The sequence below is a fragment of the Cyrtonyx montezumae genome, unplaced genomic scaffold (genome assembly GCF_038088225.1).
Source record: "Cyrtonyx montezumae isolate F1298 unplaced genomic scaffold, pur_monq_1.0 scaffold_23, whole genome shotgun sequence".
NCBI classification, from domain to species: Eukaryota; Metazoa; Chordata; class Aves; order Galliformes; family Odontophoridae; genus Cyrtonyx; species Cyrtonyx montezumae.
In genome coordinates, this window is record NW_027071970.1 from 10,014,627 (window position 1) to 10,030,134 (window position 15,508).

The following is a 15,508-nucleotide window of genomic DNA, read 5'->3' on the forward strand; positions in this document are numbered from 1 at the left end:
TTCGCTGGGTGGGCTTTTTTTCTCACAGTCTCTTTCATTCCATCCAAACGTGACAGAGCCGCATCAGGAGCGGTTTCTCCCAAAGGAACACAACTCTTCGGAAAGCACAGGAAACCACTCCATAGTGCAAAACCACCCCAAGGCACTGCCAGGGAAGGGAAAGGGTGTGAAAACGGGAGAAGTGAGCAGGGCTCAATGGAGAGAGGGACACGGAAAGGGGCGACAGGGCTGGGAGACAAAACCAGGGGGCCTGCGGGAGCACAGCACCGGGTCCCCGCCGGCAGCAGGGCAGCCTCACCCGCCGCCTCGTCGCTCTCCCGGGGGCACCGCTCGGCCCTCAGCAGCAGCAGCGCGGCCCCGACACCTCCATCGCCCTCAGCACCGCGGTCGAAGAAGCGCAGCACAGCCCGCCCCTCCTCGCCGGCATCGCGGTTGAGCAGCTCCTCGAAAGGCGCCGCATCGGTCAACCCCAGGGCAGCGAGCGCTCGATCCCGCAACCACCGCACCCGCACGTCGCTCAGGCTCATGGCGGCTCACGACGGCTCACACCGACCGACGCCGCCGGGTTGCCACAGCGACAGCTCAGGGAGCGGGCCCGCCCGCCCGCCGCCCCACAGCGCCGCCTATTGGTCGCCAGTTACGGCGGGCGGAGCGCGCGTAAACGGCGCAGCGGGAACTGAGGGGAGGAGCAGCGCAAAGGTTTTATTGGGGACGAGGAGGACGCGCAGCGCTTAACGGACGGCTGTTAAACAGCAGCGATAGCCCCAGTACACAGCTGTGGCAGTATCCCGTTTATAAAGATCTGGTTTTTTTTTTTCTTTAAAAAGATCCGTGAGCAGTTTTGGTGCGATGTCAAAGCACAGTGCTATGCACAAGGCTGTAGTTTGTGATCCTTGTGGAATAAATACTGAAAACAAACGTTGCTTCCATTGCAGGGCTGTTCCCAAAGTACACAAGACGGCCGCTTGCTGAAGCAGAGGACAGAGCAGCAGTAATTGATGTTTAATACGACAAAAAGTCTTCCAGATGACTTAATCAAGAAAATAAACAGCTTTAACAAGAGAAATGCCTACACTGATTGTAGAACAAGTGGTAACAGTTGCTTGGGTTTTTTTTAAGAAAGTTAATAGACAATATTAGTTTACTGAGGAAAATGTACACTTTATACCCATAGCTTTCCAAGATGCTCCAGCTCTGCTGTGTATTTCTACAGGAGGTATGTATTACAGAATTATTTGGCTGTGTTATATAAGGCAATCGTGAGAAACACTTTGTCCTACAAGAACAGACGATCCCAAACATGTTGCTGACAGCAGCCGAGCTATACTATATCGTCTTTATTAAAACGTAAAGAGATATGCTGAAAAGAGAAAGGTGTAAACTTGTATCCTCCACCAGTATAGAATTTGTACTGGAATTCCACCCTGAAACAAGATAAAAAAAGGAGAAGCTGGATATTAATCCCAAACTGTCAAAGGAGAGAACCCTGCAACACAAGAAACCAAACACCACCAATCCTAACCCCATCACTCACACTTTCTGTGCAGCTCTTTCCCATGCACAGTCAGAGGAAGAGTCGGTGTTTCTCAAGAGACTCAAAGTTCTGCTGTTATAGCTTATTTCTCACTTCTGTCTTACTCGTTTGTTTTTGCATTCGTTTTGCAAATCTACAGTATCATGAGGACAATACTCAGCAATGCAAACAACTCTACATCATGTGTTTGTAATATCTGACTTTCCCCATACTGTGAACATTATCAAGTTTCTGCATTCCAAAGTGCAAAGCTCGTGTCATTAAGATGAAGAAGGATTAACATATTTAAAGGTTGGCAGTCTCACTTGAATGAGTTTTTATCACAAATACGTGTGCTATTGAGCAAAACAGACTGTAGCCATTCAGTGACACAATCAGACTGAAATTAAAAATATTTATCACAGTTACTAACATTCCACAGTATGAAAAGCTAAGGTAGTATAATCCAATTCATAATTCAACATGGTAAAGGTCAGTATAGATCATAAGCCAATGTAATATTTGAAGTCACTGAGAATATTCCAGAAGCATACTCAAAAATCAACTAATAAGCACTTTCTCAGTGTGATTAGATAAATTAACAGAGCAGTAGGCTGTTAAAACTTTCACTTATTAAAAAGGGCCCCTAATATTCTGACCCCATATCCTTCTAAAAGCAGCCAGCATACACTGTAGGGAAGTAACTAAAAGATGAGAGTTAACTTACCAGTGAAGTCGTATAGCATGGAGAAAAGCAGAAAGCCCCTCCATGACCAAAAGAATAAAAACTGTTAGTGCAGCAAAAAAGGCCAGAACGGGGACTAGCAGTAAGACACCATAGGTTGTGTCCACACGAAGACCCACTCTCATCACCATTTGCCACAAAACTTCTGATAACTCTATTGAAGAAAAAACAAAAACTTTCATAATTCATGCTGATACAGCAGACATTCTTCAGGTGAGCTGCTTTACCTAACCTGTGTTCTGGTCTAACCAGGATTACAGAATCTGCTGAACATGGGAACTATAAGAAACCCCCTACTCCATCCCAGTTTTTTCTTTCCCCTTTTCCTACACATAACACTTAAAAGTACATAGTAGCTGTTTATTTTTGAAACCAGTATCAGCAACACTTTATGATCTTAAGACTTCAGCAAACACCAAAATACCTTCCAAACCTGTCATTAATGGAAAATAAGAAATGGTACTGTGGATGCAGCTACACTGTTATGTGAGATAATGCTGTGCTAGATGATGGCCTTCAAAGAAGCCAGGAACAATCAGCTAACAGCACTGCAAGGATCCAAACAGTAGGTCTGTTTGGCTGTTAGTTTAAATAGGGTTGTTTGTTTGTTTTTTAAATTAAGGAAAAGATAATTTCATAGCAGCATCACTTCAGCAGGTCAACCTGGAGTTAAAAACCAGGACAGATGAAAAAGCAACCAAACAAAACAAGAGTTACTTACGTGCATGAGCAAGACTTAATGCCCAGAGTCTCAAATACGATGCTGTATTAGAAATACATCCTAGACAATACTCAATGGTATGAATTGCTTGATTCATAAAAACATCTGCAAAATTAAACTAAAAAACAAAAATACATTTGTATCCATTTAAACAACACAGTACAAAGTGAAACAAAAGCACTCGTCTGCAAATCTTCAATACAAAAAAAAAATCTATCGCTGGGTAATACAGTGATATCACATCAAGGATTAAAAAACCAAAACTTCTTATATTTAAGATCCATTACTGAGAACAATAACCACCACCAGATGTTATATTTTTCCAGTTAGTTTCTCCAGTAACTTTGTAGATAGATAAAAACATATGCAAATCTGTCTTCCAAAGGAGAATGATCTAATTCTTTGATCTAATTCTTGAAAAGTAAAGGCACTAAAAACCAAACACTGTTCCAATTCCTGTTCTATCGATGTCACAAAGGCTCAGTTGACCTTCTTGGAAGCTTCCATGGTCTCAATACACAGATTATCTCTTTTTTTACTTTTGTACTTCTAGTTTCCTTTCAAGGACAAACTACGTAGAGATTAAATAAAATAATTACCTCCTCTTCGTCCTCTTCTCTGTGCCCAATATCTGAATGACTGCTTCCTTCCTCCACATCATGAGGCTGCAGCAGAGAAAGTTCTTCTTCGCTTTCTTTACGAATTAGCTTGTAGCCACGCTGTGAAATTCAAAAGCATTATGTTTGTTTGTGGACTCTTGGTGTCAATTTTGCAATGTTTAAACTAGTCACAGAAAATAACATTCTCCAAGGCAAAAAGGACCAGAGAGTGAGAGGAACAGATAAACTAAGTTCTGTTGAAGCACCTAATTAGGGACATTATCAGCAAGACACTGGCTGAATTTTCTGTACTGAAGGACTGTATAAGCATGTGCCAGTACTTACCCTGTATGTTCTAATGCTTCGACTTCCACTGTGCAACCAATATAAATAAAGTGGTTTTCCAAAAAGCATTACAGGAACAGAAAGAAAAGCAATACTGAGTAAAAATCTCTGTAGACCAACCTGTTCATAGGTGGGAAAGAAGCAGCATTAGATCAGATCACAAAATCAAAATTAAGAAAAGCCTTTCTTTAATAGGACTAAGAAAACTACTACTGATTTCAGTGGATGTGTGTCCCAAATTGAAAATGGACCTAAATATTTACTTAATCCCTCTATTAAATGGGGTTACAGACACCCAGCATCTCTTCAGGACTGAGTTCTAGATTAAGGCATTACCAAAGCTCATTGTACTAGGATTGCTTACAGTACATAAGCAAGCAGCAAAACTATAAGAATATGACTATTCTCTCACCTCAATTCTAAACTGGGAGTTTTTGTTCTAGAAACATACTTCCACAAGTCACTAAATAAAATCTTGCAATTAAAGACTAAGATCAATATTTAACAGCAATGTCTCTTTCAGTTTCCCTCCAGTCTGATACATTTCCCTCCCTGGGGAAGGCAGAGTGCACTCAGCTATCAACCTTTTATGACTGGTAAAGTAATGAGTGCACAGGGAACAAAGGATCCTCAGAAGCTTGCAAGAAAGCTACTAACCTGTCCAGTATAAAAGGCATCTGCTTCCCCACCAGCAAACAGGAACATGTTAATAAATTGAATCAGAATGCTAGGAGCAGTTGTGGAGTCCTCTGCAGAGTACGCTAACCACTTAAAGAAAATCATGAACACAAGGTAGCCAAAGATGCACATCATGAACAAAAGTTCAGGAAGGAAAATCAAATAAATATTGTACTTCTTCTTGAAATGTCTAAAGATAATAAAGGGGAAAAAAAAAGATAAATTAGTTTTACAAATTAAGACCTGGGACCCAAGCATGGTCACAATGTCATTTTAAAGAGCAGTGCTGAATTTAGGACCTTCATATTCAGTAGCATTTTAACCTGGTATTTTCGTGGAAATCACTACTGTGTGAAGCATGTACTCACATTTAGCAAAAAGTGAAATACATAATACCTGACCCATTACCTAATTTTTGTGAAAGACAACCTTTGTCACTGCTTTTTTTTTTTTTAAGGCAATTATTATTATCCTGGGTTTTCTAGAAAAAAAAACACACACACCTGTCCGCATTTCTTTTATCAGGTTGACTGTTATAATTACAGACTTGGTAAAAAAAAACAATCTTAACTTGGCTTCTTGTACTTACAAGTGGTTAAATACTCCCAATACAACTCCAAATGTCATGTGAGCCACTCCAAGAATCACAGACATTTTCATCTTGAAAGAATTTAAAAAACTGAGTCGGTTGCTTGCCAAATTCCAGATCTAAGGAAGAAATGAAAGGTACATTTCAGAGCATCATAATGGAAGGAATAAGACAATACCCTTTCACTATTAAGAGATCAGAATTCTACCTTAAACCAAGATCACAAATTGAGTCTGACGTTTATGAAAACAGTTCAATCTCCCTTTGATTCGTTAAGGGACAAGCTCTTTTTGAATGGAGAAAGAAAACAGAAATGCTTTTCCCCCAGAGTATGTTTATGTTGCTAATACACATACCAAAATCTAATTTAAAGTTGACTGATCATGACAACAGATAAAATAAAGCAATAAAACTAACCGGATCAATTCCAAAGGGATAAGCTCCATTGTACACACCAGTAACATTTGGATCCAGAATTAAAACCTGATGAGACTTCAGATCCTCAAGACTGCAGTGAAAGAGAACCACGATCAGATCTGACATGACTATGAAAGAATAAAACAATTTCTAAGTAAAAAGGGTCTGGCTAGCAAAAACAGCCAGAACCACCTAGGTACCTTCTATTTGGGCTTAATTTGCACTGCCTTTGAAAGATACAATTCCAGATTTTATTCCCCATTCCTCTAGGAGAAAGTTTTATTTTAAAAGCTCACAATTTGCTTTTAGAGAAAATGCACTAACAACCACCTGAAGGATTACAGATCACCTCTATTTTAAATTTTGCATTGTTTGTTTTTAAATAATTAATACTGCATTTTCTTATTTTAAGTGTAGAAGGGACTCAGCCCTTAGCCCACTATTTAGGTTTTGTTATATTTCACTACATTTTGTTATTACTCTCAAGAGCCATGGCGTTAAATTGTTGCAGGAAATAATTCTGCTTTACTGCTATAGCAAACAGAGGCACACCACTCACCGCCAAACATTCTGTTCAAACATTGCTGAAACATTCCACCCGGAACCAAATATATTTAATGACTTTGAAAAACAGTCATTGTAAATCAGACCAGTGTATATAGAGAACAAACTCATCAATAGAATGACGTATCGGCCTTCGAATAGCATTTTTATTATCTGCAAATATTTAAAAAAAGAGAAAAAGGAAACATTACCTACACATTTTGGAAAGAAACACCCTTCTGGCCATGTAAAACCTTCTAAACATTCTTGCAAAATTCAATAACATGAAGAAACCCGAGGCCAATCAAAATGGAAAACACAACTTTTCTTTAAGCATGTTAAATATGCAATCTGAAAGTGACTATCACTTAATGGCAGATTCACCTCTGCACATTACAGCATTATGCCAAATGATTTAGGAAACAGAACTAGCAGTTTGTATGTGCAAAAAGACAACTTCAGTTTAAAGGGAATGAAGAGATTTGGAGTCCCCCCAAAAGCTCCAATGACAAAAACTGTCAGTTTTCTCATTGGTATTTTTACAGTAACTGGTGGTCCTTGTAAGCCACATTTCTTCCCCTGGACTTATTTCAAGAAGTTAAATCACTTGCAATCAATCTTGAATTTCAAGCAACTCTTCTTCAGAAAGAACAGAAGAAGGAACAGAAGAAAGAACTGAAGAGCCATTTTCTCCTCAGGCCAGTGGCTGTAAGCACACTCTGTAAAACATGGTTGCCACTACGCCTCAGCAGAAGGGAAGACAAACCCACCAATACTATTTTCTGCAAATTTCAAATTGACAACTTCCACCCTTTCAAAAAGAATAGTTTAAGACACTACATTAATCTTGAGGAATGTGATAATACTAAACACAGGAAATGCTAAGACAAAAAAAGCCTGGTACATGCACAATAAACACAATAACTTTAAATGAAGTTATCTCACTGGTAGGGGTTAAGTGTAGAATTGCTTTACCTCATCCTGTGATCTTCGTAATCTAGGATGGTTTTCATACAGTATTGTCAGGAGTGCAAAGATGAACATTAGCAGACCGTGCCCAAAGTCTCCAAACATAACAGCAAATAAGAAGGGAAAAGTGATGATGGTATAGAGAGCTGCAATGGCAACATAATAGATTTCAGACACAGCACAACAGGTGATGGTGGTATCTGAATTATGCATAAGAAATCATCTATTTTTAACCTCCCAAACCATTTGTTTAGTCTCAAGTTCAAAAGACATTTCACCCCTTGCTAATAGATCTCTCACACAATACAAATTTACAAGTTTACACATAAGTATTCTTCTGTACAGCATGCCATGATGCTATCAGAGTCAGGGTAGCTACAAAACACAGGAGGATATTACAGTAACTAGGCTGTATAAGCTAGGTTGTTTTCCAGGTGATGAGCTTCACACCTCAGCAAAAGCAACAGCCATTATCAGTTTTCCTCTTTCCTATCAATATATTCTCTTATCTAAGGAGAAGCATATAAATATACATTCATTATCATTATTTTTAAATGCTGAAAGAACATATCAAAATCAAATCCCAGCTTCCTGTGTGGAGCACCATTTGTAAAACTTCAGTAGCTCATCCAAAGTACAACAGCTAATAATAAACAGCACAATTGTCCCCTTTTTGCCCCCAGTGGTGTCCTCCTTAGCAAGGCATTTAACACACAATCTTAAAAAAAAAGTCAGCAATAATGACAATACAGTTCAGATTTCAGAGGACCAACCTGGATTAACTTCCCCATAGCTTCCAACTCCATAAGCATCAACAATGTTCTGGAACCCTGAGGTGAATTTATTGGTACGTATCAGGGTTGGAGGAGGTTGCGTTGTTGGAATGGTATTCATGAATGAAGAAATTGTGGCTCCACTCTTCCTCTGTTTACAGAGGGAAAGAAAAGACACATGAGAACTAGTTCATGCTTAATCTGATGGAACTGAAATCATTTTCCCTAGCCGTAGTTTCACCAGCCTTGAAACATCACTAAAATAAGTCCCAAATTTAACATTAATCCCTTAGCATCATCTTTCAAAAAGATGTACATACATTTATTCCTCTAAAAATATGAATTAACATACAGTGTTCTGGTCTGTACTTTATAAGAAATACCAGATGAGGCCCAGATAAGGTACCTAGGTTTAACACAGAAGTTCTACTTAATAATACAGTAGTTGCTACTCAAAGCACTAAATAAAGGTTGTGTACATAAAGAAATAGTTTCATTTGAGTATGCTGATACCTAGACCTGCCTGCACCTGACTTTGATCTTGTTCTAAATAAGTATTTTCTTTCTTTGTACAGTTAGAAGACAAGAGAAGTTTTAGCAGCAGTGAGCATTCAGCTGACTTACGGAACCTTCCTCCAACGCATGGCGCAAGTTCTGCAGATCGGCCACTGGACACCAAACCTCAGCTATCAAACATTTGTTTGTGACATCAAAACTGCACAGGTTGAGTACATGATAAATGGCTTTCATCTTCTTTACTTGGATAACCCACGTATAGATGGATTCAGATGCTTTACACAAAACTTGGCGTAAGTAATCCTCAGTCTTATGTAGAACCTTTGTCCAAGTAGAATAACAAGAGGATTTCATTGAAAACCTAGCAGTTACATTAACTACAGTCAAAGCACAGACTATTTGTCCAAAGATGAACCACTTTTGCAAGAGCCCACAACCAACACCGCCTTCTGTTTTAGGCAGTGGAATTACCCTGAAGTTTAATAAACATACGCAACACAAGACCACAGACATTATATACGATCATGTTCAGATCCAAAGCTGTGCGTATTTCAGAAACACATTAATACATTTAACACAGCAATACATAATTATTTCCTATAGTGGAAAGGGAGAACACTACTATAATTTACTCACTGTACGAAGATCCTGAATACGAATGCTGAGCCCTTCAACAACTGCTACGCGCTCATCCATGGTACTGGGATAGGGATACACGTGACAGCGGTAACTACACAAACACAGAAACCTGTCCTGAATAACCCAACTAAAACCACAGCCAACATCAGGCCCTAGCCAAAGCTGCAGCATGCCATCTGATAACTACAGGCAAGATTTGGCCAAATATCACTGTTTTGGCCATACTTAATAGGACTGCAGATAAAGTGACTCACATGTTTACTCATACATTACAACTGTTAGAGCTAGATGAAGCTGAAGGGAAAGAAAAAAATAACTTCAAAGCTTAGCATAAAATCAACATTTCTAAGGAAGTAGAGGAGAGGAAAAATAAACAACAAAAAAAACTCATATCAAGAAATGACATATTAAGTTTTACCAGTCACAAATCTTCTTAACTTTCTGGCCAATTTGCTCGCCCCAGTAGGACACTAAAAACACAAACCATTTTGTGGTTTCACCCTTAAAAGAAAAGAAAAAGACGACAGTTAAGGAAACTTATTTTCAACCAAGAACCAGTACACTGTTAATTATTCAACTTTGTTATATTACAGTATAATTAGAAAATAGCATTAGCATTCCCCCGTTTTAATTAAGATCAAAAATAAAGCTCAAGTGTGCCAATACTTCAAAGGAGATTTTCTTTTGTAGATCACAAAAAAGCACAAAGTTTTCAGGGAAGAAAAAAAGTGATTATATTTCATCACCTCTAAATTATGAGCTATAAAAAAGCTCTGCAAAACTCAAGTGATAGGAGTTAGAATCAAAGAATTTCAATTAACTTTAGATAACTTTACTGGTGATTTACAAAGTGAATTTTACAAGTTCAGAGAATTATTTTTTTTTAATAGAAGACAGATAGTATTCCCAACTTTTTTTTCCTTAACTACTGAATGAACAAATGAAAGGGACATTAAAAAGGTAATGCCGTGTACAGACCTAGTTAATAAATATCCAAGCAGTCATTTATGCTTTTTATTGACCACAGCAGCCAAAGTTACAGCTACTCCACAGCAAAGGGTAAGATGCATGAGGAGCAGCTGAGGGTCACTGGGTTTGCCCATCCTGGTGCAGAGGATGCAGAGAGGAGGCAGCCACAAGGCCTCCAAAGGCACTGGGAAATCATTTCTATTTACTGCAGAGCTGAGCAGAAATTATTTTAAATCTTATGAAAAGTGCAAACATACTCAATTATAATGTTTACTCACTGTATCTGGATCTTCCAGATATTCATCCAGCTCCGCATACGTCAGAATTGTATATCCTTTGCAGGCTCTCCACAGCATTTTTTCAAACGCTTCAACTTTTGCTCGGTGAACTAACCCAGATATAAATCTATGGACAAAGGTGTGATAAATAGGTCAAAATCAAGTCAAACAAAACAGAACCAAGAAAAGCTAAAATCTCAGAGTAAATCACAGAATAGCAGCCACAATAATTTAACACATCACCTCTAAAGAAGGAAGCATCGCTCCACATAGGAACTAATTGATATATAAAGAGGCAATTTCTATTTGGAAAACAAATTGACTATAGGCCTGAGGAAACAAATAGAACACTTGATATCATCACTGTCTATGGTAGTAATGTTCCTGATTTTTCACTTTTTAAATTTTTTTTATTTTATTTTCATAAGACATTGCAGGGAACTGTATCCACACATCGTTCAAAGGCAAGTAGGCAACACCATTAATAATGTTACATTAACTACTGACTCAGGGTATTCATCCTAGAAAAATGTTTGAACAGCAGAAGAAAGTACCAAGTTAGGGCATTTTGAGATTTTTCCTCAGCACACGCAGTTAGTTTTATGGAAGCTTTCTGACAGCTTTCATGGTGCAGTCCAACTTCTCTCTTCAAAGAATCCAGTTTTGTTTCAGAGGTACATTTGGGCCTCGCACTGCCTACAACAGTTTGAATTATCTGAAATCACTGGAGTCACACAACATCCCATCTTTTGAGAAAACAGCCTGTTATTTACAGCAGCTCTTCAAGCAGTTTTGAAGCAGGACACCATGGCAACCTGGCAGATCTGGACTGAACCATACCTACCCCAGCTTGGCACCCAGTCTGTGCATACAGTTGTAATCTGCAAATGGCTCATTTTCCACAGATGGAAATTCTTCATAATTTATATGTAAGTGGGACTCATACTAGGAAAGAAAAAGAAATATCATTCATAGCTTTCAGGAAATGACAGATTATTTATTGTTCTCAAGAAAAAATGTCAAGTAAATTATTTCAACAAAAATACAAAACCATTTCTTGTGTTCAGTTCAGGCAACACAGAGATCTTGGGATCTCAACCAAATCACTCAGCAACCAATAGTCACATTTGCAAAGGTTATCTAATATATTTCTCAGAACAATTTACACATCAAAATAGCATATATTCCTTCACCTTCTGCTGGCATCAGCAGTAACATTCAAATGAACCAACTGAAACCACAAAGCCCCTAAGTTCCTAACAAGGCATTGCTTGCAAGGTTCTCCACATACTGAGGACAAATAACTGCAAGTCAAGCAGTTAACTCAAAGCACAGTGTGCAACACGACTGCCACACAATGCACAATTCCACTCAGACACTGCAGGTAGTACCTCAGCTGTTCTCCTGACAAACGTCTGTGTGACATCCAACATGCACGTGTACTCTGTAAGTTCAATCAAGTTTTTCCTCAGCTTTTCTTTGTTTTTATTCACTTCCCTCAATTCTGTCTCCAGCTTCTGCAACTGTTCCTGTAACACAAAGAAAAGTGACACAGAATCAGGTTTGGAAATTGGGGGAGGATTAATTTTAAGTACATGTTAATTTGGCTGAATTTCAGTTTACCAAATTCCTAAGCACAACTGATGCTATTACTCAGTCTGCCAAAGATTGCTTCATACTGAGTGTGCCTGATCCACCACCAGCACCCATTAAGTTTGTTGTTATGACTCTTAATTTGTTTCTGAGCTAAGGCATGCTTGGAATTAGAACCTGGAATAGCACAGTGTCACACCTACCTATTCTATTGACAGTCTTACACTAAAACAGAACAGCATTCAAAAGTATATTTGCATCTTACAAGCTTCTTCTGACACGATACCAGGAAAAGCATTCAGATAAAAGAGCATTCTGTGATCACTAAGCAACCAACGTGGGAAACTGCAAAGCCTTGGGCACTTAGAACTCCCACACTCTGAAAAATAAGGATTCAGGAAAAGTCCTGTATCAATCCTAAAGCAATAAACAAGGCCAAAGGCCTACACCTACATCCAACAATTTATGGGAACAGGGCAATGCACCAATCCATCAAAACAAAAGAAGTGACAACAAACCCCACAGGTTAGCTTTATGCCTTCCACAGAATTTTGTGACAACATAACATCTTCAAAGCAGATTTTGAAATAACACTGGCAGAAAAAAAAAATCTGGATAAAGAGAAGTAAAGGCTTCTGTCCTGACATGCCCCTATGTAAATTAGGTTACAAATGACGAAACAGAAAGCGATCCAATTTGAAATAAAGTTCCAAAATCTGGTACTAGTTTTAGCAACCAGTGCTTGAACAAGTTACCTGGATTTCTAAAATGTGTTTCAGCAAGGGGGCAGGAGGAGCAACATCTCCTTCAGGAAGAGGAATATCTGCCTTTTTAATTTCTTGTACTAAATAACCTGGAGTGAGAAGAGAAACACAATCAGAAATGTAAGAGTATCACATATACTTCCCAGAAAACTACACAGCCACCGTGAGGATGCTGATCACACTGCAGCATCAGGTAGTAACAAGTCCCTTCATTTATTTTAGCAACCATTCACAAAGTCTTCTTCAAAACGAACACAAGGAAAGGGGTGAACCCCCTGCAGAGGAAAGGTGCTTACGATGTGCTCTGAACACAAGACTTCCCTTGGTAGCTCACAGAAGGAACCTATCCTCAGAGACATCTGACTGAAGCTTCCTACCACCAGCATTTTTTAAGAAGCTTTTAACATTTCACAGTATGTCTTTGTTGTTGCAAGTACTGCTTTCTAATGCCACCTGCAAAAAAACTGATGTTCTGCTCAACGACTCACGTTTGGAATATAGTGTTTAAACAAGGAAGTTTAAGCAACCCAGCAACACGCGCAGCTCACGCTGGGCAGCACGACTGCTGTGATAGCTGCTGGATGATGGCATGACCAGCACATGCCTCCAGTAAGACATGCCAATAAAAGAATCCTTCAACAGCAGTGCATCCTGAGGAAAGGTTGAAGTGACCAGCATCGTGGTAAAGCTCTGCAGCCTTTCCTTTATGTACTGACTGCCATGTGAAAGCAATTAATAGCCTGAGATGTTCTGGAGAGTGCTTGGAAGTTAAACAGTGCTGAATTGTGTGATGTGAAAAAAAAAAAAAAAAGATTTATCTTCTAGCCAAGGGAATATCCAGAGCAAAGCTTCCATTTTCCCAGCAGTACGTTAAGCATTCAATACAAAAACAACCTCAACTACTCATCAGCAACAAACCAGCAACTCTTCTTCTCTTCTGAGCTCAACCAAATAAAAAGAAATAATACAACAGAAATATTGAACACATACAGAAAGTACATCTTACAGCTGAGAAAATTAAGATACAGACAGCACTAAACCACTGGAGCTGCCAGAGGCTGTGCAGACCCCAGCTGCAGACGTACCCAATTTGTATGTTCAGACCCAGAAGCCACCTCTGGCTCTGAAGATCTACAGATACTGTGTACGCAGAGTGTTTTAATGGATACAAGAATTTTATAAGATTCTACAAAATTCAGACAGTACAACACTGGGAAAAAAACAAACAAACAGAAAAGCTGTAGCTGAAATCAAGGCTGTACTTCCACTTCACCAAAGTAAACTCGAATAATGTCTCAGATGAGAAAGGGAAGGTATGAAAATAAAGCTCACCAAGAATTCTTTCCATTTCTTCACATTTCTTTACTTCATTCACAAATTTTCTCTGAAACACACTTACATTTGGGTTGAGCTGAGGAAGGACAAAATATGTAATAGGTAACATGAAAACAACCACCCTATAAAGCACAGCTTTTGTGTGACTTCATGGAGCCAGAGCTGCATGCATGTATGTGTGCTCTTTCTACAAAGTGCTTTTCATCTGGGAAGCTATTAAAGTTAAAAGATTTGTCTTTCAGTACTGGCAAGGCTTTACTGAGCCTGAATCATCAACATCTTCCCTTCTTTTTACTCAAATAACTAAGTAACTAGATCTACTAGAGAAACCATTCCCAACCTTACTCCTAAGATTTTAAAACACTGCTTAAAGACTTCAAATTAATGACTATGAACCTTGACAGAAACAGGTTTCTTTCTGTTGTTTTTTGATTTGTTTGGGGTTTTTTTGTTTGTTTGTTTGTTTTCGCTATGGAGTTGTATAGAATCTCCATGGATTACTAAGCATTCATAGATATTTTTGTGCACTTCCCAATAGCAGGTAATGCCTCTAGCTGCATATTCAACTTTCAAATCAGGAATACATCGAACGTGCCTCTAGAAATCTCTATGATGATATACTGACAGACATACCGCCTCCTACTGCCAAATTAGCAGCCAGATAGCAAATGTAAGTTCTCCTTACAAAGATTTTTTCTCCTGCATTTCTGAAGAGAAATATGCTAAAGTCTCTGTCATCAAGGCAATGTCGTATAATTACAGTAAGATAATTCAGAAACAAAGTTAATTATTACCCAACCCATTTTCTAAGCCATGCACTTGGCTTCCTCCAAGGCAAGGGAGCAGACATTGCACACTCTTGACAGTCAGTAAGGTTGTCAATAAGCTTACAGAGCACTTGGATGTGTCTATCAAGGGGTGAGAAGCCCACTCTGGGGGCAGAAGCACGCCCAGGTGGCCAAGAAACCCAACAGGAGCTGGGGTTGTATCAGCAACAGTGCAGCCAGGAGCAGGAGGGCACCTTCCTGCTGTGCTTGGTGCTGGTGAGGCCGCGCTCTTGAGTGCTGTGTTGTGTTGGGTCCATCACTAAAATAAAAACCCCTTCCAGAGCGGGACGCTAAGCTCAGCTCGCCGCCACACGACGGCGATACGGGGCTCTGGCCGCAGCTCGGCCCGCGGAGCACAGCCCCCAGCCCAGCCCGCCCAGCCGCCCCTACTCACGTCTCGGAACTCGGCCAGGCCGCGCTCCCCCACCTCGCTCAAGCACTCGTACGCCGAGCCGCTCTGCAGGAACAGCTGCGCCAGGCACATCGGCTCCCCGCGGAACAGCGCGCCCATGGCGGCCCGGCCCGGAGCGGCTCAGCGCGCAGCGGGCACAGCCGCGGCTCCCGGCACGGCCGCCATAGCGCAGCGCAGCGCAGCGCAGCGCAGCGCCCCGCCCGCCGGCTGCGGCTTCCGGGGGCGGGCGGAGCGGCACGGCCAACAGGCGCCAAGCCGGCGGTAACCAGCGCTAACCACCCCC

The 15,508-nt window shown here is 40.1% G+C and overlaps 2 protein-coding genes across 3 annotated transcripts in view; both read right to left on the reverse strand.

Annotated features, from left to right (window-relative positions):
• DNAH10 (dynein axonemal heavy chain 10) overlaps window positions 1–527 on the reverse strand; it is a 52,617-nt gene extending 52,090 nt beyond the window's left edge. The window contains exon 1 of the mRNA XM_065738698.1: window positions 286–527. Within this exon, the coding sequence (XP_065594770.1) occupies window positions 286–527 (242 nt within the window). The remainder of the gene's footprint in view (window positions 1–285) is intronic.
• Window positions 528–986: 459 nt separating this feature from the next.
• On the reverse strand, window positions 987–15,358 carry ATP6V0A2 (ATPase H+ transporting V0 subunit a2). 2 transcript variants are annotated; one of them, XM_065739142.1, is made up of 20 exons: window positions 15,208–15,358; window positions 13,984–14,062; window positions 12,643–12,740; window positions 11,686–11,823; window positions 11,139–11,239; window positions 10,295–10,421; window positions 9,466–9,548; window positions 9,045–9,156; window positions 8,517–8,729; window positions 7,893–8,043; window positions 7,126–7,265; window positions 6,167–6,324; window positions 5,608–5,698; window positions 5,191–5,309; window positions 4,581–4,791; window positions 3,924–4,043; window positions 3,579–3,698; window positions 2,980–3,097; window positions 2,241–2,412; window positions 987–1,424 (listed from the first exon to the last, which is right to left on the reverse strand). In XM_065739142.1, the coding sequence occupies exons 1-20, from the start codon at window positions 15,322–15,324 to the stop codon at window positions 1,322–1,324; spliced, it is 2,571 nt and encodes an 856-aa protein (XP_065595214.1). In that variant the 5' UTR covers window positions 15,325–15,358; the 3' UTR covers window positions 987–1,321. The 2 variants fall into 2 exon arrangements, with proteins under 2 accessions (XP_065595214.1, XP_065595215.1); XM_065739143.1 differs by having other exon boundaries at window positions 9,045–9,138; window positions 15,208–15,357.
• Window positions 15,359–15,508: the final 150 nt, after the last annotated feature.

What these genes read in the sequence shown, in the direction of transcription:
- ATP6V0A2 (XM_065739142.1), bottom strand. Translation starts at nt 15,324, where the DNA reads ATGGGCGCGCTGTTCCGCGGGGAGCCGATGTGCCTGGCGCAGCTGTTC. An exon ending in CTATGGGGAAGTTAATCCAG is followed by an intron (nt 7,266 to 7,892) that starts GTTGGTCCTCTG and finishes TTGCCATTGCAG; the next exon opens with CTCTCTATACCATCATCACT. An exon ending in TTGGGAGTATTTAACCACTT is followed by an intron (nt 4,792 to 5,190) that starts GTAAGTACAAGA and finishes TATTATCTTTAG; the next exon opens with ACATTTCAAGAAGAAGTACA.